At 51.5% G+C, this 27,623-nt stretch overlaps 2 protein-coding genes across 2 annotated transcripts; one reads left to right on the top strand and one right to left on the bottom strand.

Moving 5' to 3' along the window:
- The first annotated feature begins 4,203 nt into the window (after positions 1-4,203).
- LOC118476317 (coiled-coil domain-containing protein 8 homolog) lies at positions 4,204-6,190 on the top strand. Its single transcript, XM_035965285.1, has 2 exons — positions 4,204-4,994; positions 5,649-6,190. Exons 1-2 carry the CDS (start codon positions 4,978-4,980, stop codon positions 6,067-6,069), a joined length of 438 nt encoding a protein of 145 aa, XP_035821178.1. The 5' UTR covers positions 4,204-4,977; the 3' UTR covers positions 6,070-6,190.
- A 1,685-nt stretch (positions 6,191-7,875) lies between these two features.
- Positions 7,876-9,158, bottom strand: LOC100284250 (uncharacterized). The gene is made up of 2 exons (NM_001158131.2): positions 8,745-9,158; positions 7,876-8,621 (listed from the first exon to the last, which is right to left on the bottom strand). The coding sequence occupies exons 1-2, from the start codon at positions 8,952-8,954 to the stop codon at positions 8,154-8,156; spliced, it is 678 nt and encodes a 225-aa protein (NP_001151603.2). The 5' UTR covers positions 8,955-9,158; the 3' UTR covers positions 7,876-8,153.
- Between the last annotated feature and the right edge of the window lie 18,465 nt (positions 9,159-27,623).

Below are 27,623 nucleotides of genomic sequence, written 5' to 3'. Positions count from 1 at the left end.
GTCGCGTGTTAGTCTTGCGGATTGTAACCTTTCCTTATCCCTTAGTTCAATTCATGGATAAATTTTTGTTTTAGGCTACTCTTTTGATGTGTTACATTATTAAAAAAGCAACTTGGTCTTGGCACTTTCCATGTTACTATTCTCACTGTGGTTTTGTAATCTCATGATGAACGCGTCTAAGACCTGGGCTACTGTCGTCGTAGGTCGTGTTCTCATATAACCAGACTGCTTTTACTCCAGAAGATCAACCATGCAGGGGCTGGTGCATATGGGCTGAACTTGTTAGTAATCGAGGTGATTCAATCATGCCCTGTTGTTCACATGCCTTCTCATTCGATTTTTTTGTGATTTGTCCTATTCTAAAGCATTATCTAATCCTTGCTTAGGCATCTGATATTTTCTCTGATGGAAATAAATCACTACATTTATGGCTTATGTATTCCTAATAAATGAAGCATAGGATAACATCTCTAGAATTGTCCACCGGTACAACGGTGCAAAGGTTGATATACCCGTGGACCAATTTGGTTGAAGAGGTTAAAGTGTTAATGGATGGGATCCAAAAAAATCTGTCCAAAACAGCCCAAGAAAAGAGAGAGATGCATGTGTTCAGGTCATCAACACTTGGGATGAATTCACAACTACTTTGAATAACAAAAAGTTGATCTTGGCTCCATGGTGCGATGAGGTACTTGAAGTTGTCATTTTTTGTTTACCATATTTGCCTCTTGTCCCTCTGGTTCTCCCTGATTCTAACAGGTGGGTTTTGCACTGGCACACTTACATTGGTGCTCTTTCTTTTTGCTGCTAGCACAAGTACTATACTACTATGGCCTACCTAAGAACTAGGAAAGTTTATGTTATCGAATCATCAAACATGTTAGTATCTTGTTAGTATTGAGAATAAGCAGTGAATCATTTACATATATTTCTAATTTGCCTACGTTTTTTAGCGAAAACTACCACTGCTTTTGCATGCTCTGTTCTGCACCATCAGAAGTAAGAACATGTTCTCTATAAATGTTTTTGTGTATCTTGTAATAATACTACTGAGTTTGTTTGTTGTGCTGATAGTTTGATAGCCGATTCATTGATACTATTCCATATTGTAAACTGCTAGATACCATGATTGGGCTTGGGGTTTCCCCCGCCACCCTATTCATGTGCAACATCTAATCATGGGATCTACTACCTGTTCTTGGCATAAACTATTCTAGAGATCTACTACTGGTTCCTTTCACCTCCCAGTTAATTCAATTCGACAATAGCATCACGCCTCATTGTTATGCCTGCCTTTCCTCAGCTTTGTCAGTGTTTTGACTCCCCCAGGCCCATATGGCTTATTACCAGAACCATATGTAATAGATATAGAACACTCAGTCATATTTAACATACCCTTTCTTTTTTCTTATTTCCTTCGATAAAGCATTTCACTCTTCTATAGAAATCAAATATGAACAATTGATTCAGATAGACTTTTCATCAAAAAAGTTTTTCCAATCTTCCAAAATTAGACTTTTTCTTATTTTAACCTTTTGATTTCTATATTAAGGATAGACTGACAAAGTTGGCCTAATTTATTAGTTTTCACTAACCCTAGATTCTTTCCCTTGATCAAAAAGAAATTATGTCCTCTCGAGCTCCATCGTGTACTATTTACTTTACTTACAAACAACCCAGCGAAAATTCGGTTCGGGACGAATAGAACAGACTATGGTAGTTGAGGGATACCTCTTATTCATCATTCGGGATTTGCCACATATTCATAGAAGGATACTTTTTATTCGCCTATGGGGAGTCACCATCGGGTGCATGTTTTCCTCAAGGACACAAGGTGTTTTTTCTTCTTCTGAATCTTCCTCTATCTGTCAGTTCTATTTTCTTCTAAATCGTTTCTTGGACAGCGAGCGCGGGTTGCGTCGCAAGACCATACCGTCCGGCTTAGGGAACCTCTGCGTCCACAGACTGCAAGGTACCCCTCCCCTGTTGTCAACTTGACATGGTAACTGGTCCTTTTCTTCTTTTCTCTTTACTTAACCTCCATGTTCCTGGACTACTGCTTTTGCAGGAGCAGGATGGTGTAGTGGAGCAGCATCTCTAATCATTTAAGGAATGTATGGTTATTAGAACTAAGAACTCAATTTGTAGACATGAATTGTGTCAAAATACTCCAATGCACTCACCAAATTTTTGGAGCCAATAACCCAGTCAGCAGTTACATTTTACCTACAAAACATAGTTAAGTATAAACTTATACATTTCCTGTTTTTTGTGTGTTTGCCAGCTTCAAATTAACCAGAGGAAAGCATATGTTCAATTGTCATTTATGAAGGTTTTTTTATAAAAGTATCATGGCTCTTTTTTTGCAGATCTGTTTACCAGAGGAATTGATATCTAGGCTGTTAATGTGGTCACTAATTTTGACTCCCCCAAGACATCTAAAACATATTTACATAGGGTGCTTTTTATATCTTTTCTTCTCTAGAAGTTGTTTGTTTTATAACCTTCCTGAGATTAAGATTATGTGTGTTATCATATTCCTAGGTTGGCCATTCCGGGAGATATGGACACCTTGGTTTGACAGTGAACTTGACCACTCACAAAGATTGTTTCAACTTGTAAGCCTGCATTAATAACGTGGCATGTTTCTCAGTGAGACGAAAGCTCACAAGGGCAGGTCCAAGGGCACTGATCTTCCCAGCACCTGCAAACGTTGTCTCAGCATCCATGCACCTCTTGAAGATCACCTAGGCAGAGCTGGCACTGTTTGCAACATCTGCCTTTACTTCATTGATAGGATCGTATTGGCTAAAGATCTTGATAAGGTCACACTGTGATGGAATAGCGCATGGCCTGCTGAAGTGCAGCACCAGTCCAGACAGAAAGCAATTTTCCATCTCTTGACCAAATTTGGTTCCGAAGTTCAGCTGAGATCCATTTGCAGAAAACAACTTTGTTTCGTTCCTAAGTTGTTCCTCATTTCTTGTATCTTGGTTGCCTTCACTCCTTGGCTCGTCTACATTTTCTGCAGTCGACAATGAATTAACAGGAGGTTTCTTAACCTGAGGTGCCATCTTGTTTACTCTTTTCTTACTCTCATCTATCTTCCTTTTCAGGCTAGATAGCGGCTCCTCCACATTAATGAGAATGTCAGCCCAATAGTCATCCTGCATATGATCAGCAATGGGTTGTTCTGAAAGAGTGGACTCAATGTTGGCTGCCTTCTCAGGCATCCCCTCATTGTCATCAGAACTAGAAAAATTGTTTTTCTAAAACCGGTAAAGAAGTTAACACTTGTAGGAACGATTTTGTCTCTCTGCTGAAGACCACATGCTGCTACAAAGAGCTGCCATAGCATTTCTCCACAAGATGCAGGTCCAACCATTCTGTTCTTCCAAGAAAATACTGGCAGTATCCTTTTTCCCCTATGTACATATAAACCATACTTCATATGATGGGTCAAATTTTATCAGACTCATTCTATTAAATCCTTTACTGTTAGACATCGCTCATGATGACGCAGTAACTATAGTGCAATGTTTTTATGCTTTCCTATAAAGGGCATGCTATTTCTTACTTCTATTATATTTATGCCATTCAAACTTGTAGCTCTAATATTTTGTAGGTTTAAATGTTCTTGTTTTCTTTATTTGCGATACATCTAAATCTGATTTTCTTCGTAGGTATGCTGAGAGTGATGGTTATCCTTCTCAGAAAGGGAGAGATCAAGAAAGATGAGATATAAATTCATATGCTACCAGAACAAGAAAGATGAGAGCAGTTGGTGGCCAAGGCTCCTGAAAAAGGACCTGTGTTCTTGAAGGTTGACTGGACAAATAGTAGGATGAGGATGGCGAAGATGTTGGATGTTATTACTTATTTCACTTTTGGTTGATTATGTTTTTTCTTATGCGCCTGACAAATCTAGATATGCAACCAGACATGCTTTATTCTTGTTCCTGTTTTGTTTTCCTTATGTATTAATTCCTTAACTTGTAATGCACATGTTGTTTTCCTTATGTATTAATTCCTTAACTTTTAAAGCAAATGATGAAGGCTGGTTGTCGGGTAAGTTCTCTTAAACTTTGGTAAGCTTACGTACTTTTGCTATGGATCTTTTGAATCAATTACAGGGTAATTCATTTAAAAATCGTAGTAACACACGTGTACCTAAATGTCATATATAAAAGTCTGCATGGTATTGATGGTTGCAATGTAGTGGTGAAACAACTAGATTAAAATAACAAAATTTATGTATGGATAGGATCATAAATGTATTAAGAAACCTTTTCTCATAACAGTACCGTGGTATTATGTGTTTCCGTTGCAACGCACGGACATTCAGCTAGTTTATAAAAAAGGTCCAAAACTCGGCAGTGGTGACATCCAGAATAGACGGGGCCCGTCCTAGCGTTTGGACCCGCCCGCGTGCGTGATCTTTGGTTTGAAGCCTTTGTGCAGCCCACAATCACGTGGCAGCTGCGGCCCAATCCGCCTGCGCTACGTTCTCCATAGTTGGTTGGCAGGCGCCCCCGGCCCCCCATACGCGTGAGATGCGCGCGGATCGCCAACGGACAGGATTTCCCTCCCTCTCTCTGTCCTCTCCTCTCCTCTCCTCTCAGGCTCTCCTCTGGCTCTGGCGCACGCGCGGTGCCGCTGGAGCGTCGCCGTCGGGCGGGGCCGGAGCCGGAGCCGGAGACTGCTCGCCTCTCGCCGTCCCACTTCCCAGGCGCGCCGCGCCGTGGTCGCCTGTCGACCTGTCACTTGTGGAAGCTCTGTCCGCGGCCGCGGGCGGAGCGTACGTGCGCGCGTCGACTTCACTCTACATCAGGCGCGCGGTACGTCGTCGGGGCGAGGCACGCGCGCGGAGTGTCGGCGCGAACTGGTTTTTCAGGCTCATAATACGGATGGCGCTGGACGTCCTCTGGGGGCGATGGCGATGATTGCCGATCAGTCCCGCTCCATCCGTCCGTTGATATGGTACCAGTACCTAGGTAACCTTAGCCTCTGGATTTTAATTTTTAATTTGTCCCCCACCTTCTGCTACACATAGCGATATGATCCCGACGTGACGCGCGGCCGAACTACCGTGTCGTCATGCCCGTAGCAGTGTATAGTTTTGTAGTCGGTGCTGGGTCGCTCTCCGCCTTTCAAGTCCGGTCCTGCCGCTGTTTCACCTTCCAACGAGTCGTTCTTCCGTACGGCCCTTAGAAAACGGCACACACGTACCTGCTTCTATCTCGTGCTCGATCGGAAACTGCCTGCCGCGCGCCTCGTCCGTAAGGGGGACACGGCCATGTTACGCACGGCACAGCTCAATGGAACGCACATAATAATGGAGACGACGATATCAAGTGCTGTAGCAACTAGCGGGATCAATTATACACTCGAGTACTACTGGAAATCTATATATATATATATATATATATATATATATATATATATATATATATATATATATATATATATATATATATATATATATATTGTATATTAGGAGCCCTGGGCTTCCTTTAGTTATTGAAAGCCCAGGCCAGACAGTGCAATCCGGTCGAGCCGGACCAGGTCCAGACGTCTATAAAAGGAAATCCGTAGTGCTAGGGATCCGTTTTTACGCCTCATCTCGATTCATTAGCGACGGTTGCCAGGCCGGCGGTGGCGGCGGTTCCTAGGCCGACGGTGGCGGCCCTCGATCCAGAGGGCGAGCGGCGGCGGCAGCGCCCTTATGTGGTGGCGGCGGTTTCCAGGCCGGCGGTGGCGGCCCCCGATCCAGAGGGCGAGCGGCGGCAGCGTCCTTGTGCGGTGGCGGCGATTCCCAGGTCGGTGGCCGCAACTCCATTACCTCGACGCGCGGTGGCGGAGGTTCCTCGATCCGCAGCGAGGCCCTTGTGCAGGCAAGCGGCGGCGTCCCCGAAGCCCCGAGGAGGCGGCACTTCCAAGGCCGGCGAGCAAGCGACGCCCGTCGACGTGCGAGTAGCGACGGCGACGCATGAGGCGCGATGTTCGAGCGAGCGACGTCACGGAAGGGGCGAGATGCGCGCAGCGATGATCGCGCGTGACATCCTCTGATCCGGCGCATTTTTCTTTTCGTTTATTGTGTTTTATGCCTACCACATGTATTATTTACGCTAAAAACTGTATGTTTTTATGCTTTAACACAGAGTTCGTATATCAGTTTACTGCATGCACATTTGAAAGGAAATTCCTTGATTTATGCTGTTCTTAATTTGCGCGCATGCAATGGAAACTCCCACGATTTTGCCATAATTTTTGGATCTGTATAAAAATAGAAACCGCATGCATGCGGCTGCCATGTTTTTCGGATCTGTCATAAAAATAGGATCGTAATAACAACCTACTAAAGCTATCAACCTCTAATTGACTCGGTATTTACGCTTATAATTGAGTGATTTTATGCTCAAAACTTAAGGTTTTTACGCTCCACCCGGAGATGCGTCCACCAGTGAACAACATGCCAGATTTTTTACGCAGTCTAAGAAATTGCATAAATACCTACACTGTGTAGTATAATTTGTTTCAGTATACATCATAAACTAGTTCTAATGCGTTTAGTTGCATGGCTGTTGGAGGGATCCTATATTTATGAAGGAAATAAAACATTAAACGTGATTTTTTGTTTCTATGCATGCAATTCATTTCCTTTCATTGCATATTCTTTCCATCATAAATTCGTGTGCATGCAGCCTGTAGCAGATTTTTACGCAGTATACCGAATTGCATAATTATCTACACAGTGTAGCATATTTAGTATCAGTATATAGCATAAAATGGTCATTACGAGTTTTAGTTGCATGTCTGTTTCAGCGATCCTAAATTTATGGAGGAAATAAAGCATTTAAAATAGAAACCGCCACACATATCTTTCCTGAATTTACGCGCATGCAAGGGAACGTGATTGACTCATGCATGCATTTTGCCATAATTTTAGGATCTGTATAACCGCATGCATACGACTGCCATGTTTTTCGGATCTGCCATAAAAATAGGATCGTAATAACAACCTACTAGAGCTATCAACCTCTCATATTGGCTCGGTATATACGCTTATAATTGAGGGATTTTATGCTCAAAACTTAAGGTTATTACGCTCCAACCCGGAGGTGCGTCCACCAGTGAACAACATGCCAGATTTTTTACGCAGTGTAACGAATTGCATAAATACCTACACCATATAGTATAATTTGTATCAGTATATGTCATAAACTAGATTTAATGTGTTTTAGCTGCATGGCTGTTGGAGGGACCTTATATTTATGAAGGAAATAAAACACTAAATACGATTTTTTTGTTTCTATGCGTGTAATTCATTTCCTTTCATTGCACATTTTTTTATCATAAATTCGTGTGCATGCAGCTGGTAACAGATTTTTACGCAGTGTAGCGAATTGCATAATTATTAACACAGTGTAGCATATTTAGTCTCAGTATATAGCATAAAATGGTCCTTACGCGTCTAGCTGCATGGCTGTTGCAGCGATCCTAAATTTATGGAGGAAATAAAAGATTTTAAAAACAGAAACTGCCGCACATATCTTTCCTAAATTTATGCGCATGCATTGGATCGTGTTTGACTCATGCATGCATTCCTTTTTTTGCGCTAACAGACGTGGGGCAGGTGGCGCACCCGACAGCCTGTTTGGGCGCGCTGGTTGAACCAGTTTGAAGGGGTGGTCGGCCTGGGCTTCCTTTAACTATTGGAAACCCAGGGCTCCCGTTACACCTATATATATATATATATATATATATATATATATATATATATATATATATATATATATATATATATATATATATATATATATATATATATATATATATATATATATATATATATATATAGTACTTGATTCAAACTGTGAGGTTTTCATATTAAATATATATGGGGTAATAATATATAGCAAATCTAGTACACATGTATATGTATGTATAGCTTATTAACTTATTTCTGCACAGCTTCGGAAGGGAAAATATATGAGAACGAACATTTGCTACAAAAGAAAAACTAATTGCTCGATAACCGCGCGAGCGAGGGGGCGATGTTGATCCCCCGCGCCGCACTAGCCAGTACGAACGAAAACGAACGAACGAAGCGCGCGCCGGTCGTCGTCGTGGGCTCGTGGCGCAGCGACGACTCACACGTCGACGGTGCAGTCGGCCGGGTGCGTGAACTTGAGGGAGACGGTGGTGTTGACGCCGGCGGGGACTACCCCGGACGCGGCGCTGGCGGCGAAGACGCCTCCGCCGGCGGCGGCGCCGGCGCTGCCGCTGGTGGCGAGCAGCGCGGGGCAGTTGACGAAGAGGTGGTAGCTGCCCGAGACCCAGCTGCCGACCTTCCACTTGACGCGGCCGTCCACCCTGACGTGGAGCAGCACGTATCCCGCCTCGATGTCCTGCTTCATGGCGTCCGCCACGTACTGCGCCACGGGGACCGCGTCGCCCGACATGACCGGCGACCACACCGACACGTCCTTGTGGCCCTGGTAGATCGCCGGCATCGACACGGGTACCGTCACCGCCTCGTCGCGGTACGTGGTGAACGCGTCCAGCGTCTTGTAGTACACGCCCACCCGCTCGTTCGGGTTCCGCGACGCGATCGTCACCTGCGTGTGTGCCGTGTGCGTCCCAAATCAATGCATATGCATGCACGCGCGCTCGTGCATCAATCAGCTGACACGTCGTACGACGACACACGCCGTCGTCGTCGCGCGCGAGATCGTACGTACCTGGAGGTCGAGGGAGAGCGCCGGGTCGCTGAGGTCGATGGAGCGCAGCTGCACGTCCTGCAGGTAGAAGGACGGCTTGGAGGGGCGCAGCGCCAGGTAGATGACGAGCACGATGAAGCCTACGACGACGGCCAGCGTCAGGATGCAGGCGGCGATGGAGCCGCAGCAGCGCCGGAGGATCCAGTCGCGGTGGTGCTTCTCCTTGCTCATGGTGACCAGCGAGCAGCTGCGGTGGTGGCGCCGGCGCTGGACTGGGAGCTCTGAGCTCAGCTGGCTGCCTTGCTGCTATAGCTAGCTTAGGAGTGTGCGCGCATGTGGGCTGCCTATAGCAGTGGGGAGCTAAAGTGTGGTGGTGCGAGTGGAGGGTGGCCTTTTAATTACTCCAACCCGGTACCGTACTAATAATGAATGAACTACTGGTAGAAGAGAAGAGGTGTATGGTGAGGTGGTGTGCGTGTTTTAAAAAGGGGCTTTTGTTTGGGGGCAGGCAAGATTTTGCTCATGGGAGCAGCAGGGCTCCTTGCTCATAAGATACGGTGTCCTATGCCATGACACCGTATCTTATGAGCAAGGAGCCCTGCTGCTCCCATGAGCAAAATCAATCCAGACCACATCCTCCACATCCAACAGTGCTGCGTCAGGGGGGTTTTTGTAAAATGTACAGAGTTACAAAGAACATTTTATAAAACCCCTGACGCAGCACCGTTGGATGTGGAGGGTGTGGTCTGGATTGATTTTGCTCATGGGAGCACCAGCGCTCCTTGCGCACAAGATACGGTCTCATGGCATAGAGGGCCGGGGATCGGCGAAAGGTACAGCTCAACCGTAGAAGATTCTTCTGCCTCTCCCGGCCGGGGCGGGCCCCTCTGAGCAATGAGCATAGAGAGTTAGAGAGGTTTGGCCTATCGGCTACGTACGGCTAGCGCATCTGCTCTAAGATCCGTGCTGGACCGGAGTTGGTCAGCTGGGATGGATGATTCTTGCATCGAGACCTTTTTGCATGTGCACGTCGAGGGTATCGCGCGCTTGACTAGCCCAGCCGTATGTATATTCCTCCGTCATTTGACCGATGTTGACGAAATACACATAATAATTCACACGCAAATGCATATTTTTAAGTTTTCTACGCCTGGCCGAATGGGACCCACACGATGACCTCCAAAGTGTGGTAGTCGCGATTCCCTCTTGAGGCTGAGGCGCGATGGACACACCAGGTCTCCTGCACGGAGATGGGGCGCCGGTCTCAGCACACGCGCGTATTGGGGGCCTCGTGTACGCACGCACGTTCTCGCACCGCCCCTTGTGATTTCTACCCATTTCCAGCGCCGTATCGGGGGGCCTAGAGCTGCGCGGCGCACAGCGATCCCGAGCGAGACGCGGGAGGGAGAGGGCGTCGGTGCTGCACGCGCGCTCCTTCGCGCCGACGCCACGCGCACTACGGCCGAATTGCCGATGGATAGGTATGGATTGCCCGGCAGGCTCCGGGCCGTGCGGTGGAGTCCGGAGCTAGCTCGTGATAGCCGAGGGGTTGGGTGCGGCGTAGCACGCAAGCTTGCTTCGTCGACGGTTGCTACGTCCTGTCACGCGGTGGTGCCACGCGCGCCGCTCGGCTGAGCCGCATCTCGTTCAGGTGAGCAAACAAACAAAGCGGCGCATGATGGCCAGCGTGCATGCCCTCGGCCCGCCGGCCGGTGCCGTCCGTTCGATCGTTATCACACTCCCACTCCCACTCCCACCGACTGCCATGTGCCCTATGCGGCTATGCCACGCACCATCTTTTCCTCTCTCTCTCGATCTTCGCGAGCAGGCCATATATATAATTAGAGAAGAGAAAGGAAAATGAATTAGAAGATCTTAATATAATTAGAGGAGCGTATGATTGGATTTAGGATGTGTGGTCGTACTATTTAAAGGAGAGTTTAATTAAATAATTTAGTCATCTCGTGCCACTAGGTATGTGCATTGCGTATATGCCCAATGACATGCTTCAAGAGCTAGGCGAAAATTCTTATTGAAAACACTTAAAAAATGCACTAACACTAGGGGTGGATATCGATCCAGCTCGGCTTGTTATGACTCGTTATTGTAACGAGTCAGCTCGACTCGTTATACTAACGAGCTAAACATCTGGCTCGGCGGCTCGGCTCCTTAGAAAGCTTGACCCAGCTCGTTAGGCTCGCGAGCTACACAACTAAATACAAAAATCTATGTACATATATATATATATATAACCAAAAAAATCATATTTTAAGTGCTTAACACTACAAACCCAAAACTTTTATAATATTATTATCATATCATCGTCCTAGCTTCTAACTTTTAATATTAAATTAAATAACCAAATATATATTAACTTACATATTTACAAACTCGTATTATAATAAGATAGCAACAAGCATCATTATAAAGCAATTCAACATTCATTCCATAAACACGTAACATTTCATTGCACAACACTAACATCATATGCTGCTAGAAACAAAGTTCATAAAACCATAACCAATAATCAAATATTAAATATACAATGTAGGTATGTAGCCATGCAATAATGCAAATATCACTACACCAAAATGCTTAACTTCCTAGGGCCTAAATCGTAGGAAGTTAGAGCTAAACTCTCGGAAGTTATATAAACCGTCGGAAGATAGATAATTCCGTCGAAGATAGATAATTCCGTCGGAAGTTTGGCTCTCGTAACATTTTAGTCGGAACTTACGCTAAACTTCCGAGAGCCAAAGTTCCCTCTCAGAAGTTACGCTAACTTCCGAGAGCCAAAGCAGTTCTCTCGGAAGTTAAAGTTTGACGCCGTTCGTTTTGCGCTGAGCCGTGTGAAGGCTAACTTCCGACCGTTTTGGTTGTCCTCTCGGAAGTTAAAATGACCAGCACAAAAAATGCAATTTAATTTTCATTATTCACCACATTAACAGCCACATATATCAAAATAACAGCCACATATATCACAATATACAAAAATGACAGCCACAATATACCACAATATATTTAAAAGCCACAATATACCACATGTCACATATAAAGTCATAAAAGTCTGGCCAGAACAGTCCACAAAGTTTCAAGTCTCACAAGACACAAGTTACGTCCACATAATAGTCTCACAAGACACAAGTTTCAAGTCTCACAAAACACAGAATGGAAGTCCACTACTGTCGATCAACATCAGGAATCAGCGAAAAGTGATGCTCGCTACCTCCACTGGCGAACAACGCATCGACAAAGTCTAAGCCATCATGTTGTTGTTGCACCGGCAAGGTAGCTGGAGGGGTCTCATATACATGTACAAATGACATTCATGGAGTTACACCATAATATAACAAGTAAATAATGAAAAATTTGCATACCTGATGTTCGGTAGGTGGAGGTGGAGGTGAAGGCCAAGGAAAATGTATGGGAGGTGGAGGTGGGGGGGGCATCGGAACCTGTATCCCTTGGGCTTGTGCTAGTTGCTATCAAATCGTCGAACACATTAATGTCAGTGTTTTAAATCAATACATAACTTAAAATGAAAGATCTTTTTGAACTTACTTGTATCAGTGCTTGCTGTTGTTGAAACTGAGTAGCATAGTATTCTTGTTGCGCAGCATGTTGCCTCAAGTATTCCTCCTGAACCCTTTGCCGCTCCTGATGTGTTAGAAATATGCCCTAGAGATAATCATAGAGATGAGCATATTTCTTTGTATCCATGATATATATATTGCTTAATTGAATATCCATGGAAGGCACCTTGTATTGATTAGCAATTATGTGAATTGTTTGTGAGATTCTTTACTTATATGGTTATTCTAAATGATGTCCCTAGTCAGAGTCGATGACTAGCACATGTATTAGTTGATGACTACATTTCACAAGTCATGAACATGGAGATGATAAACTAATAATGTGGGCGCATGTATGACATGAGGCTGGACCGACCCAACGTAAGATATTGTAATATAGTTCTCTTTTTGCAACATGAATACTGTATCCTTAGACCTGAGATTGTCGCATGTTCTCAAGATGTGAATTGACTTGCTTAGGGACTATCAAACGCTATTCCATAACTGGGTAGTTATAAAGGTAGTTTTGGGTTTGTCAAGAAGCATGCTGTGAGGCATGGTCAGTCAAGATGGAATTTGTCCCTCTCTTTGTGAGAGAGATATCTCTGGGCCCCTCGAGTGATTGGATCAAGAAATGCATGGTCGTGCTAGGGTTAAGAGTTAACCATGAAAGGATTCCAATTCACAGTATCGAGAAAGAGAGGTCAGCTTAGAGCCAGACCAAATATCGTGAGACAAAGGGAACAACATGTACGTAATGTTGCAATGGTTCGTCTGATATGATCTTTACGTGCGCATAGGAGTTGACATGTCTTGCTAGAGGCCGCTGTCAATTATTGGGCCAAGTAAGAGTACTCGGGCTATGTCTATTTGTATGTGAACTTATAGGGTCACACACTTAAGGGGAAGGAAGCCTAACTCGGATTAGATCCGAAATTAGACTGGGCTTTAGGGTTAATGATGGGCCTCGATGTCAGAAGCCCACCATAACGCCTATATAATGAGGGGCGGGGGCGCGGTTAGGCTTAACCTAATTTTCCACCAGCAAACGAGCAGCCGCCGCTCACCTCTCGCCCTCGCCAAGCCGCCGTTGCGAACCTAGCAGTTTGGTACGCGACGCTTCCTCCCTGTACGTGTGGATACCTCGGAGGTGCTGCATCTGGAGCACTAGGACGAACCGTGCGAGGACGTGAAGGATGCCGACGACTGCACGGCACTGCTCGACGCGTTCGTCTACATCGAGACGTCTTCCGCTGCTCTGCGCGTCTAGTGGTAATTCCATGACCTATAACCGCAGTAGTTCTTGGTATTATGGGGTTGAAATTTTTGTTTTGCGCTAGCGTAGCCTCCCCGTAATCCAACAGTGGTATCAGAGCAAGGTTCTGCGTAGTTTTAGGTCTGGATGCACGGTTTGATTAGATCAATTGGTTATAAAGGGTTGAAGTAGATTACATCGGATATGACTGAAAAGATTAGTTCGTCCTTCTCTGTTATGTGCGCGACTTGCCCCTACCGGCTGGAATCACCATCGGGGCTAACTGCGTACACAACCAGCAGATTGAGGTAACAGATCGATGTCATGAGTGTAATCTTCTTCGGGTCGAAAGTCTCGGATTTGGGTTGATTTGATCAACCGCATGAGATTTCCAGTGGAATTTCCATACATACGATGCATGGGACCGCCGTGGCTATCTGCTGCAGTGGCGAACATATAGAAACATGTTTGTCTAACCTGTTTTTGCAGGGCATCTTGTGATCGGTATGGCTATTGTGTATATGATGCATATTAATGAATTATTCATGACCTGCGTGTCGTGACCTGGGCAATACAGCTGGAGCCATATGTATTGTCCAAATTTAATGTAATGACCTGCGTGTCAACATGTGATGATCCAAAGCGTATATGTAATTTGTTTACCAGCATACGTTAGATAGGTCTTGAAGGACTCATCACCTGAAGGATGGCAATGGCATACCTATATCATGGAGATGGAGATCATCGTGATGGACAGATTATTGGAGATGGGGATCACCATGTGAAAGCAAGCCATACCGAATCACAACTGTTGTGTGAATGCCATTCTTAATGTTCTACTTGTTCATATTGCATATATGTCTTTGTGTGCGATGATATAAGTAGGACGATCCCTCATAAATGTTTAAGCTTAAATGCCTCTCCAAACCTTGCACTATCATAAGTCTTGTACAATTGGTGGTGGGTCTATGAAATTAGGGTGCCACCAGTTTTCCTTGACTAGATATGTTTGTATCGGATACGAACTGCAGAAAGGGTTGGTTAACTTAAACAAAGTCAGCTTAATGGTTAAGGACTTTGAGGCATAAGGTTGGGAGCCGAGACATAGAGATGTCACCCAACAACAGGAGTCATATATATGATATGATTAGTGTCGGCGTTTCGAGACAGGGGGGTCCCTAAGCCGACGAGTGAGTGTGCTGCGTGCCCCAGCCCAGATGGGTCGAGCGCGTGGGCGAGCGCGAAGGGGGGAGAGGTGAGGTGGCCGGAGTCGAGCATGAGAGAGGTGGAAGTCCCGCGGCCTTCGTGTTCGTCCCGCGCCCAGGTCAGGTGCGCTTGCAGTAGGGGGGTTACAAGCGTCCACGCGGGTGAGGGAAGCGAGCGGCCCCAAGAGAGCGCCTGTCCCGTCCTCGGTCCCGCGCGGCCAACCTTTTCTAAGAAGGCCCTGGTCCTTCCTTTTATAGTCGTAAGGAGAGGATCCAGGTGTACAATGGGGGGTAGCAGAGTGCTACGTGTCTAGCGGAGAGAGAGAGAGAGCTAGCGCCCTGGGTACATGCCAATGTGGCAGCCGGAGAGGTCTTGGCACCTTGCTGGCGTGATGTCGTGGCTGTCGGAGGAGCGACGGAGCCTGGCGGAGGGACAGCTGTTGGAGCGGTCGAGTCCTTGCTGACGTCGCTCTGCTGCCGTAAGAGAGCTAAGAGCCGCCGTCGTCACAGAGCTTGGGGGGCGCCATCATTGCCCATCCGACGGAGCTGGCCAGATGGGACGCCGGTCTTGTCCTTCGTGTCCCAAGTCGGCTCGGGGTAGGTTGGTGATGGCGCTTCCTGTTGACGTGGCGGACCTGTGCCCTAGGCAGGGCGACGTGGGGGCTCCTCCGAAGTCGAGGTCGAGTCTGCCTTCCGTTGCCGAGGCCGAGCCCGAGCCCCCGGGTCGGGCGAGGCGGAGATCGTTTGGCCGAGGCCAGGGCGGAGTCCGAGCCCTGGGGTCGGGCGAGGCGGAGATTCGCCGTCTTCCGGGTCTTAGCCCGAGTCCGAGCCCTGGGGTCGGGCGGAGCGGAGATTCGCCGTCTTCCGGGTCTTAGCCCGAGTCCGAGCCCTGGGGTCGGGCGGAGCGGAATTCGCCGTCTTCCGGGTCTTAGCCCGAGTCCGAGCCCTAGGGTCGGGCGGAGCGGAGTTTCGCCGTCTTCCGGGTCTTAGCCCGAGTCCGAGCCCTGGGGTCGGGCGGAGCGGAGATTCGCCGTCTTCCGGGTCTTAGCCCGAGTCCGAGCCCTGGGGTCGGGCGGAGCGGAGTTCGCCGTCTTCCGGGTCTTGGCCCGAGTCCGAGCCCTGGGGTCGGGCGGAGCGGAGTTTCCCATGGCGCCTTTGGCAGGGCCCGACTGCCTGTCAGACTCACTCTGTCGAGTGACACTGCAGTCGGAGTGGCGTAGGCGGCGCTGTCCTTCTGTCAGACTGGTCAGTGGAGCGGTGGAGTGACGGCGGTCACTTCGGCTCTGCCGGGGGGGCGCGTGTCAGGATAAAGGTGTCAGGCCACCTTTGCGTTAAATGCTCCTGCAACTTGGTCAGTCGGTGTGGCGATTTAGTCAGGGTTACTTCTGGGCGAAGCCAAGGCCTCGGGCGAGCCGGTGATGTGTCCGCCGTAAAAAGGGGGGCCTCGGGCGAGACGGAAGTCTCTCGAGGTCGGCTGCCCTTGGCCGAGGCTAGGCTCGGGTGAAGCGTGATCGAGTCACTCGTGTGGACCGATCCCTGACTTAATCGTACCCATCAGGCCTTTGCAGCTTTATGCTGATGGGGGTTACCAGCTGAGAATTAGGCGTCTTGAGGGTACCCCTAATTATGGTCCCCGACAGTAGCCCCCGAGCCTCGAAGGGAGTGTTAGCACTCGCTTGGAGGCTTTCGTCGCACTTTTTTGCAAGGGGACCAGCCTTTCTCGGTTGCATTTCGTTCCGGTGGGTGCGCGCGAGCGCACCCGCCGGGTGTAGCCCCCGAGGCCTCGGAGGAGTGGTTACACTCCTTTGAGGTCTTAATACCTTGCGTAATGCTTCGGCTGGTCTGGTCGTTCCCTCATGCAAACTGGCCGTAGCCCGGGTGCACGGTCGGGGCCCAAGCTCTCGGGCTGGTATGTTGACGCTGTCAACGGTTCGGCCGGAGCCGATTTTCGCGAGAGCAGCCCCCGAGCCTCTGCACAGGGCGAGAGGACGATCAGGGACAGACTCGGCTTTTTACATACGCCCCTACGTCGCCTTTCCGCAAGGAGGAGGGGGGAGTGCGCCATGTTACCCTCGATGGGCACCGAACATGGTGTCTCCGGTGAGCTGCAAGCGGGTAATCCGAGTGGACGTCCGTGCCCCGTTCGTTGGGGGTCGGCTAGGGGCCCAGAGGCACGCCCAAAAGTACCTGCGGGTGATTTGCCGGACCCGGTCCCCTGGCGACGGGGTCCGAGGGCTCGATGCCTCCCTCTGATGGGATTCCGTTACAAGATCGTTCCCGCTGGTCTCGGAAATGTCCTAGGGTACCTCGGGAGCGCAGCCCGAGCCTCGGTTATGTATCGAACGTACCCCTGGTCATCCCTCGCTCGGTGTCTGAGGCGACTATGAACCCTTCGGGGGCCAGCCTTCGAACCCCTGATCAGTAATGGGCGCGGAGCCCGAGTAGCCTGAGGCGGCCATGGAACCCTTCGGGGGGCTGGCCTTCGAACCCCTGACCAGTAGTGGGTGTCGGGCCCACGCGATCTGAGGCGATTGTTGAACCCTTCGGAGGGCCAGTCTTCGAACCCCTGATCAGTAGGGGGGGGGCTCGGAGCCCGGTTCCTTCGCGGAGAAGGGTCCTTTTCGGGGTATCCCCTTTCCCGGTCCCTGTTGCAAGAGATAGAGAAAGAGGAAAAAGGAAGAGGATACGAAATCGAACGACGTGGCGTACCTCTTTTTGACGCGGTTATTACGGCGAAGGCGAAGCGTCGCGCGCTTCTCCCGCCAGAGGCGCCGCGTGTCCTGCCGCAGAGTTAATGCGACGGGGCGTGTAGTTGGCGGGGCGGCCGTTGCGCGTGCGCGATCCGTTCGAGGAACGGGTCACGGGTGCACCGTCTTCACGCCGTGAGAGGAGGCTCTCTTGTTGTCCCAGGATGAGACGTGACGACGTGAGCCGAGGCGCGAGATGAAGCGGCTCAGGGCCGCGAGGCATCCCATGACCCTCTGTACACCTTTTAAGTCCTTGATGGGTCCCATGCCGGTGATGGCCGCGATCTTCTCTGGGTTGGCTTCGATGCCTCGCTCGGAGACGATGAACCCTAGGAGCATGCCTCGGGGCACCCCGAAGACACACTTCTCAGGATTGAGCTTGACTCCTTTCGCCTTGAGACATCGGAATGTCACTTCAAGGTCGGAGAGGAGGTCGGAAGCCTTTCTTGTCTTGACTACGATGTCATCGACGTAGGCCTCGACTGTGCGACCGATGTGTTCGCCGAACACATGGTTCATGCACCGCTGGTACGTCGCGCCCGCATTCCTCAAACCGAACGGCATGGTGACATAGCAGTACATGCCGAACGGCGTGATGAAGGAAGTCGCAAGCTGGTCGGACTCCTTCATCCGGATCTGGTGATACCCTGAGTAGGCATCGAGGAAGGACAGGGTTTCGCACCCAGCGGTGGAATCCACGATTTGATCGATGCGAGGCAGAGGGTAGGGAACCTTCGGACATGCTTTGTTGAGACCAGTGTAGTCTACACACATCCGCCATTTCCCCCCTTTCTTCCTCACAAGCACAGGGTTGGCAAGCCATTTGGGATGGAATACCTCTTTGATGAACCCTGCTGCCATTAGCTTGTGGATCTCTTCGCCAATCACTCTGCGCTTCTCCTCGTCGAATCGGCGCAGAGGCTGCCTGACGGGTCGGGCTCCGGCCCGAATATCCAGCGAGTGCTCGGCGACATCCCTCGGTATGCCGGGCATGTCCGAGGGACTCCACGCAAAGACGTCGGCGTTTGCGCGGAGAAAGTCGACGAGCACTGCTTCCTATTTGGGGTCGAGCCCGGAACCGATCCGGATCTGCTTGGCGGTGTCGCCACTGGGGTCAAGAGGGACGGCCTTAACCGTCTCTGCTGGCTCGAAGTTGCCGGCATGGCGCTTCACGTCTGGCACCTCCTTGGAGAGGTTTTCCAGGTCGGCGATGAGGGCCTCGGACTCGGCGAGGGCCTCGGCGTACTCCACGCACTCCACGTCGCATTCGAACGCGTGTTTGTACGTGGGGCCGACGGTGATGACCCCGTTGGGGCCCGGCATCTTGAGCTTCAGGTAGGTGTAGTTGGGGACGGCCATGAACTTCGCGTAGCATGGCCTCCCTAGTACAGCGTGGTAGGTTCCTCGGAACCCGACCACCTCGAACGTCAGGGTATCCCTTCGGAAGTTGGAGGGCGTCCCGAAGCAGACGGGGAGGTCGAGTCGCCCGAGGGGCTGGACGCGCTTCCCAGGGATGATCCCGTGGAAGGGCGCAGCGCCTGCTCGGACGGAGGATAGATCGACGCGCAGGAGCTTGAGGGTCTCGGCGTAGATGATGTTGAGGCAGCTGCCCCCATCCATCAGGACCTTGGTGAGCCTGACATTGCCGACAACGGGGTCGATGACGAGCGGGTATTTCCCCGGGCTCGGCACATGGTCGGGGTGGTCGGCCTGGTCGAAGGTGATGGGCTTGTCGGACCAGTCTAGGTAGACTGGCGCCGCCACCTTCACCGAGCAGACCTCCCGGCGCTCTTGCTTGCGATGCCGAGCCGAGGCATTCGCCGCATGCCCTCCATAGATCATGAAGCAGTCGCGGACCTCGGGGAACTCTCCTGCTTGGTGATCTTCGTTCTTGTCGTCGTCGCGGGCCCTGCCACCCTCGGCGGGTGGCTCGACCCTGTGGAAGTGACGCCGAAGCATAACGCACTCCTCGAGGGTGTGCTTGACGGGCCCCTGATGGTAAGGGCACGGCTCCTTGAGCATCTTGTCGAAGAGGTTTGCACCTCCGGGGGGCTTCCGAGGGTTCTTGTACTCGGTGGCGGCGACAAGGTCCGCGTCAGCAGCGTCGCGTTTCGATTGCGACTTCTTCTTGCCTTTCTTCTTGGCGCCGCGTGGAGCAGACGCCTCGGGAGCCTCTTCCGATGGGCGGCCCTGGGGCTGCTTGTCCTTTCGGAAGATAGCCTCGACCGCCTCCTGGCCAGAGGCGAACTTGGTGGCGATGTCCATCAGCTCGCTCGCCCTGGTGGGGGTCTTGCGACCCAGCTTGCTCACCAGGTCGCGGCAAGTGGTGCCGGCGAGGAACGCGCTGATGACATCCGAGTCGGTGATGTTGGGCAGCTCGGTGCGCTGCTTCGAAAATCGCCGGATGTAGTCCCGGAGCGACTCCCCCGGCTGTTGCCGGCAGCTTCGAAGGTCCCAGGAATTCCCGGGGCGCACGTATGTGCCCTGGAAATTGCCAGCGAAGGCCTGGACCAAGTCGTCCCAGTTGGAGATCTGCCTCGGAGGCAGGTGCTCCAACCAGGCGCGGGCAGTGTCGGAGAGGAACAGAGGGAGGTTACAGATGATGAGGTTGTCGTCGCACGTCCCACCCAGTTGGCAGGCAAGGCGGTAGTCCGCGAGCCACAATTCCGGTCTCGTTTCCCCCGAGTACTTCGTGATAGTAGTCGGGGGTCGGAACCGGGTCGGGAATGGCGCCCGTCGGATGGCCCGACTGAAGGCCTGCGGACCGGGTGGTTCGGGCGAGGGACTCCGATCCTCCCCGCTGTCGCAGCGCCCCCCACGCCTGGGGTGGTAGCCTCGGCGCACCCTTTCGTCGAGGTGAGCCCGACGGTCGCGTCGATGGTGCTCGTTGCCGAGGTGGCCCGGGGCCGCAGGCGCGGTGTTGCGCGTGCGCCCGGTGTAGACCGAGGCTTCCCGCATGAATCGGGAAGTCGTGGCGTGAGGTTCCGAGGGATATCCTTGCCTTCGGGAGGCAGTGCTCTCGGCCCGTCGGGCCGCAGCGCCTTCCAGGAGATTCTTGAGCTCTCCCTGGATTCGCCGACCCTCGGTGGTTGATGGCTCCGGCATCGCGCGGAGGAGCATCGCTGCGGCTGCCAGGTTCTGACCAACCCCGCTGGATGCGGGCGGCGGCCTGACCCTGACATCGTTGGCGACGCGGTGCTGGAGACCTTGGGGCAGGTGGCGTATTTCTCTGGCCAGGGGTTGGCCCGCCCATGCCTGTCCGACGTCCCGACGGATCGGCTCAAGCGCTCCTGTTCCCTCGTTGAGCCTGGCCTGCGCCTCGCGGACTTGCTCGAGTTGTGGGTCGTAACCCCCCGCCGGAGCGGGGACCACAGCTAGCTCCCGTGGGATGTCGGCGCGAGGCACCGGCCTAGGAAGATCACCGTCCTCCGGCATGCCGAGATGGTTGCCTTCGGAGGGATCCCCTAGCTCGATGTGAAAACATTCGCGGCTTGGGCCGCAGCTCTCGTCGCCAAGGCTGCGGCTTTCGTCGGAACAGTCGGAGAGGCAGTAGTCACATGCGGTCATGAAGTCCCGCACGGCACTGGGGTTGCCAAGTCCGGAGAAATCCCAACAGATGCTGGGATCGTCATCTTCCTCGGACCCAGAGGGCCCGTAGGTCGAGACGTCCGTCAGCCGGTCCCAAGGCGACCGCATACGAAACCCCAGTGGGGTTGCACTCGCCTCAATGAGAGCGCCCGCCAAAACGAGGTCGTTTGGCGGGTTGAGGCCGAGTCGAAATAACGCAAGATGGGAGTTAGTTGGTACCTTTTGGTCGACGAGGAGCGACGTAGTCACATCGGGGACTGGTTGCACCGTCATCTCAGGTACGAGGGCGACGTCCTGCAGGCTTTCCGCGAGCGCGCTGGCGTCGTCTTCTTGTTCGGGGTCGGCGTGTCGCGGGGGGACGGCGCTTGCCTCCGTCTTGAACGCGAGGTCGACGTCCGGCGTGCCTTCCGTCGGGGCGTCGGGGGCGTCGATTCGCCCGACGGCCAACGAAGCGCGGCCTCCCGCCTGGCCTTGACGGCCCCGCCTCCTCCTCCGTTGGCGGGGGAGAGAACGGAGCGAGCTCGAATGTTGCTCTTCCACCACGCGGGGAAGATGCCGTCGATTCCGCCGCCGGCGGGCGGGCTGTCGGCCGCCATTGTCGTCGTCGCGCGGCGGTGGAAGAAGTATCATGTCGTAGCTGCCGTCGAAAGACATGAACTCAAGAGTCCCGAAACGAAGCACCGCCCCGGGCCGGAGAGGTTGCTGGAGACTGCCCATCTGGAGCTTGACGGGGAGCTATTCGTCAGCACGCAGCAGGCCCCTACCTGGCGCGCCAACTGTCGGCGTTTCGAGACAGGGGGGTCCCTAAGCCGACGAGTGAGTGTGCTGCGTGCCCCAGCCCAGATGGGTCGAGCGTGTGGGCGAGCACGAAGGGGGGAGAGGCGAGGTGGCCGGAGTCGAGCGTGAGAGAGGTGGAAGTCCCGCGGCCTTCGTGTTTGTCCCGCGCCCAGGTCAGGTGCGCTTGCAGTAGGGGGGTTACAAGCGTCCACGCGGGTGAGGGAAGCGAGCGGCCCCAAGAGAGCGCCTGTCCCGTCCTCGGTCCCGCGCGGCCAACCTTTTCTAAGAAGGCCCTGGTCCTTCCTTTTATAGTCGTAAGGAGAGGATCCAGGTGTACAATGGGGGGTAGCAGAGTGCTACGTGTCTAGCGGAGAGAGAGAGAGCTAGCGCCCTGGGTACATGCCAATGTGGCAGCCGGAGAGGTCTTGGCACCTTGCTGGCGTGATGTCGTGGCTGTCGGAGGAGCGACGGAGCCTGGCGGAGGGACAGCTGTTGGAGCGGTCGAGTCCTTGCTGACGTCGCTCTGCTGCCGTAAGAGAGCTAAGAGTCGCCGTCGTCACAGAGCTTGGGGGGCGCCATCATTGCCCATCCTGCGGAGCTGGCCAGATGGGACGCCGGTCTTGTCCTTCGTGTCCCAAGTCGGCTCGGGGTAGGTTGGTGATGGCGCTTCCTGTTGACGTGGCGGACCTGTGCCCTAGGCAGGGCGACGTGGGGGCTCCTCCGAAGTCGAGGTCGAGTCTGCCTTCCGTTGCCGAGGCCGAGCCCGAGCCCCCGGGTCGGGCGAGGCGGAGATCGTTTGGCCGAGGCCAGGGCGGAGTCCGAGCCCTGGGGTCGGGCGAGGCGGAGATTCGCCGTCTTCCGGGTCTTAGCCCGAGTCCGAGCCCTGGGGTCGGGCGGAGCGGAGATTCGCCGTCTTCCGGGTCTTAGCCCGAGTCCGAGCCCTGGGGTCGGGCGGAGCGGAATTCGCCGTCTTCCGGGTCTTAGCCCGAGTCCGAGCCCTGGGGTCGGGCGGAGCGGAGTTTCGCCGTCTTCCGGGTCTTAGCCCGAGTCCGAGCCCTGGGGTCGGGCGGAGCGGAGATTCGCCGTCTTCCGGGTCTTAGCCCGAGTCCGAGCCCTGGGGTCGGGCGGAGCGGAGTTTCGCTGTCTTCCGGGTCTTAGCCCGAGTCCGAGCCCTGGGGTCGGGCGGAGCGGAGATTCGCCGTCTTCCGGGTCTTAGCCCGAGTCCGAGCCCTGGGGTCGGGCGGAGCGGAGTTCGCCGTCTTCCGGGTCTTGGCCCGAGTCCGAGCCCTGGGGTCAGGCGGAGCGGAGTTTCCCATGGCGCCTTTGGCAGGGCCCGACTGCCTGTCAGACTCACTCTGTCGAGTGACACTGCAGTCGGAGTGGCGCAGGCGGCGCTGTCCTTCTGTCAGACTGGTCAGTGGAGCGGTGGAGTGACGGCGGTCACTTCGGCTCTGCCGGGGGTGCGCGTGTCAGGATAAAGGTGTCAGGCCACCTTTGCGTTAAATGCTCCTGCAACTTGGTCAGTCGGTGTGGCGATTTAGTCAGGGTTACTTCTGGGCGAAGCCAAGGCCTCGGGCGAGCCGGTGATGTGTCCGCCGTAAAAAGGGGGGCCTCGGGCGAGACGGAAGTCTCTCGAGGTCGGCTGCCCTTGGCCGAGGCTAGGCTCGGGTGAAGCGTGATCGAGTCACTCGTGTGGACCGATCCCTGACTTAATCGTACCCATCAGGCCTTTGCAGCTTTATGCTGATGGGGGTTACCAGCTGAGAATTAGGCGTCTTGAGGGTACCCCTAATTATGGTCCCCGACAATTAGCAAGGAGTTGCTTACCGATCTACCTTGTCTTCTAGCGGTGATGCTAAAGCTCACTAGTAGACTTGTTAGTTGTGGGTTCTGAATCACTAAGTATCAATCGAGGGATATTGATTTTAGTGGGAGTTGACTATTAAATGTTTAATATGATTTACTCTGTCATGGATATTTTTGTCTTAGTATTTTGCATTATTTTGTTGTAGATAAATGGCACCTAGCACACCAACATTTACTTTGCGATCAATTCTTGAAAAGGATAAGTTAAATGGAACAAACTATACGGATTGGATCCGTAACCTGAGAATTGTTCTCAGGGCTGAAAAAAAGGAAGACGTTCTAGACACCCCACTACCAGAGGATCCTGGTGAAAATGCAACTGCTGCAACTAAAACCGCTTACAAGAAAGCAATGGATACTAATCTTGAAGTGAGTTGCCTAATGCTTGCTTGCATGGAGCCTGAGCTGCAGATGCAGTTTGAGACAAACCATGAGGTGCACGATATGATCGTGGCGCTCAAGGATATGTTCCAGACTCAGGCTAGGACTGAAAGGTTCAATGTGTCCAAAGCCTTTCTGGAATGCAAGCTAGCAGAAGGCGCAACAGTTGGGCCACACGTAATCAAAATGGTTGGTTACAGTCAGAGGTTGGAGAAGCTTGGCTTCCCAATAAGCCAAGAGTTGGCCACTGACTTCATTTTGGCATCTCTTCCGCCCAGCTATGGAAACTTCATCACAAACTACCATATGCAAGGGGCGGAGAGGGGCCTCAATGAACTATGTGGCATGCTGAAAACTGCAGAGGGGGATATAAAGAAAAGCGCTGGCAGCAGCGGCCATGTGATGGCGGTCCAAAACAAACCCAACTTTAAGAAGAAGGGTAAATCTCAAAAGAAGAAGGGCAAGGCAAAGGATACAGTATCCAAGCCAAATCAAAAGCCCAAGGCTGGACCAGCTGCAGATGCAGAGTGCTTTTATTGCAAAGAACTTGGTCACTGGAAAAGAAATTGCAAGCAGTACTTGGCCTCTATTAAGGATCGCGGCGGTAAGGGTACAGCCGCAGCAGGTACACTTGCTATTCACATTACAAAAAAATTTTCTTGCTGATTCTTATATTAATTCTTGGGTATCTGATACCGGATCGGTTGCCCATATTTGCAATTCTATGCAGGGAATGATAAGAAGTAGAAGCGTGAAAAGAGGAGAAGTTGATTTCCGGGTAGGCAATAATGCAAGAGTTGCTGCGTTGACCATCGGGACGATGCAACTCCACCTCCCATCAGGATCTATTTTGGAGTTAAATAATTGTTATCTAGTTCCTAGTATGAGTCGAAACATTATGTCTCCTTCATGTTTGATGAAGGATGGTTATTCATTTGCGAGTGAAAACAATGGTTGTGTGATCTCTAAGAATGGCATGTTTGTGGCTTTTGCATCTATTATGAATGGGTTATTCATTTTAAATCTTGATGATGCACCTATCTGTAATATTAGTGCTAAAAGGCCTCGGCCTAATGATTTAAGTCCTACCTACATGTGGCACTGTCGTTTGGGGTCATATAAGTGAGAATCGCATGAAGAAGCTTCATTCTGATGGGCTTTTAACTTCGTTTGATTTTGAATCATACGAGACATGTGAAGCTTGCTTACTTGGTAAGATTGAAAGGGAAATGTGCCCTTGGGCCATTTCTAAGTATTTTGGTGATTGAGTGCCAACACAAGTGCTTAAATGTGAATCTATGCCCATGGATGAACAAAGTGCAAATCAAGAGTAAAGGTATGTTTCTAAGCCTTAGTACATTGGTTTTGTGTACTAATATACTTGTCTAAGTGTTAGAAACAGAAAGAAGAAGAAAAGAAAAGAGGTGAAAAAGGCTTGGCTGTGTACAGCCAAAACTCAGCTCTGTCTGGCACACCGGACTGTCCGGTGGTGCACCGGACAGTGTCCGGTGCGCCAGGCTGACTCGGCGTGAAGTGGCCGCTCTCGGGAATTTGCCGACGGCGTACGGCTAAAATTCACCGGACTGTCCGGTGTGCACCGGACTGTCCGGTGAGCCAACGGTCAGCCGGGCCAACGGTCGGTCGCGCGATCTGCGCGGGACACGTGGCCGAGCCAACGGTCGGAAGGGGGCACCGGACTGTCCGGTGTGCACCGGACATGTCCGGTGCGCCAACGGCTCCCGCATCTGCAACGGTCGGCTTCGCCATTTAAGGAAGGAAATCGGGCACCGGACAGTGTCCGGTGTGCACCGGACTGTCCGGTGCACCCGACGACAGAAGGCAAGATTGGCCTTCTAGATTTGTGCTCAACGGCTCCTAGCTGCCTTGGGACTATAAAAGGGACCCCTAGGCGCATGGAGGAGCACACCAAGCAACCTTAGAGCATTCTTGATCATCCACACTCAGTCTTTGCGCATTCGTTTGTCATTCTCAGTGATTCGAGCTCCGTTCTAGTGAGAACTTTGAGATAGTCTTTTGAGCTCGATTCTTGGCCGTGTGTGTGCGCATTTTGCTGTGGATTTGTGTGTGTCGCTTCCCTTCCTTACTCCGTGATTCTTTGTGAACATCAAAAGTGTAAGGGCGAGAGGCTCCAAGTTGTGGAGATTCCTCGCGAACGGGATAAGAAAAGAAAAGCATAACACTGTGGTATTCAAGTTGATCATTGGATCACTTGAGAGGAGTTGAGTGCAACTCTCGTCCGTTGGGACGCCACAACGTGGAGTAGGCAAGTTTTGTACTTGGCCGAACCACGGGATAAATCACTGTGTCTTCTCTGTGTTGAATTCTTTGTGATTATCGTATTGTGCAAGACCTTCTCTCTAGCCACTTGGCGATTATTGCGCTAACACTTAACAAGTTTTTGTGGCTATAAGTTTAAGTTTCACAGGATCACCTATTCACCCCCCCTCTAGGTGCTCTCAATTGGTATCAGAGCCGTTCTCTTCAAGAAAGGGACTAACCGCCCGAAGAGATGGATCCTAAAGGCAAGGGGATGGTGATCAACGACAAGGAAAAGGAGTCCTTCGTCAACGAGCCCAATGATGACAAGCCCACCGACTCAGGCTCGGGCTACAAAAGAAAAGACGGGAGAAAGAAGAAGGCAAGGCGCATCAAGGAAATTGTCTACTACGACAGCGACGAATCTTCCTCCTCCCAAAAGGACGACGACGACTACGATAGACGAAAGACGGTTAACTCAAACTTTTCTTTCGATTATTCGCGCATCCCGCATAGTTCAAATACTCAATTGCTCCCCATTCCACTTGGCAAGCCCCCTCACTTTGATGGAGAGGACTACAGATTTTGGAGCCACAAAATGCGTACTCACCTGTTTTCTCTCCATCCAAGCATTTGGGAGATTGTGGAAAGTGGAATGAAATTTGATAGCTCGGATAGCCCTGTGTTTATTAATGAACAGATTCATAAAAATGCACAAGCTACTACTGTGTTGCTAGCCTCTTTGTGCAGGGACGAGTATCACAAGGTGAGCGGCTTGGACAATGCCAAGCAGATCTGGGACACCCTCAAGATCTCTCATGAGGGAAACGACGTCACCTTGCTCACCAAAATGGAGTTGGTGGAGGGTGAGCTTGGACGGTTCGCGATAATAAGGGGCGAGGAGCCGACACAAACATACAACAGGCTCAAGACCCTTATCAACAAAATAAGGAGCTACGGGAGCACGCGATGGATGGACCACGATGTCGTCCGCCTAATGCTAAGGTCGTTTACCGTTCTTGATCCTCATTTGGTGAACAATATACGTGAAAATTCCAGGTACACCAAGATGTCACCCGAAGAAGTTCTTGGGAAAATCGTTAGTGGGCGAATGATGATCAAGGAGGCAAGGTACGTGGACGACGCCTTGAATGGTCCGATCAACGAGCCGCAACCCCTTGCTCTCAAAGCAACACGAAGCAAGGAGGCGCTACCTAGCAAGGTGGCACAGA

The sequence above is a fragment of the Zea mays genome, chromosome 2 (assembly GCF_902167145.1).
Source record: "Zea mays cultivar B73 chromosome 2, Zm-B73-REFERENCE-NAM-5.0, whole genome shotgun sequence".
NCBI classification, from domain to species: domain Eukaryota; kingdom Viridiplantae; phylum Streptophyta; class Magnoliopsida; order Poales; family Poaceae; genus Zea; species Zea mays.
The sequence above is the reverse complement of the archived record's forward strand: the minus strand, read 5'-3'. Positions and strand labels throughout refer to the sequence as shown.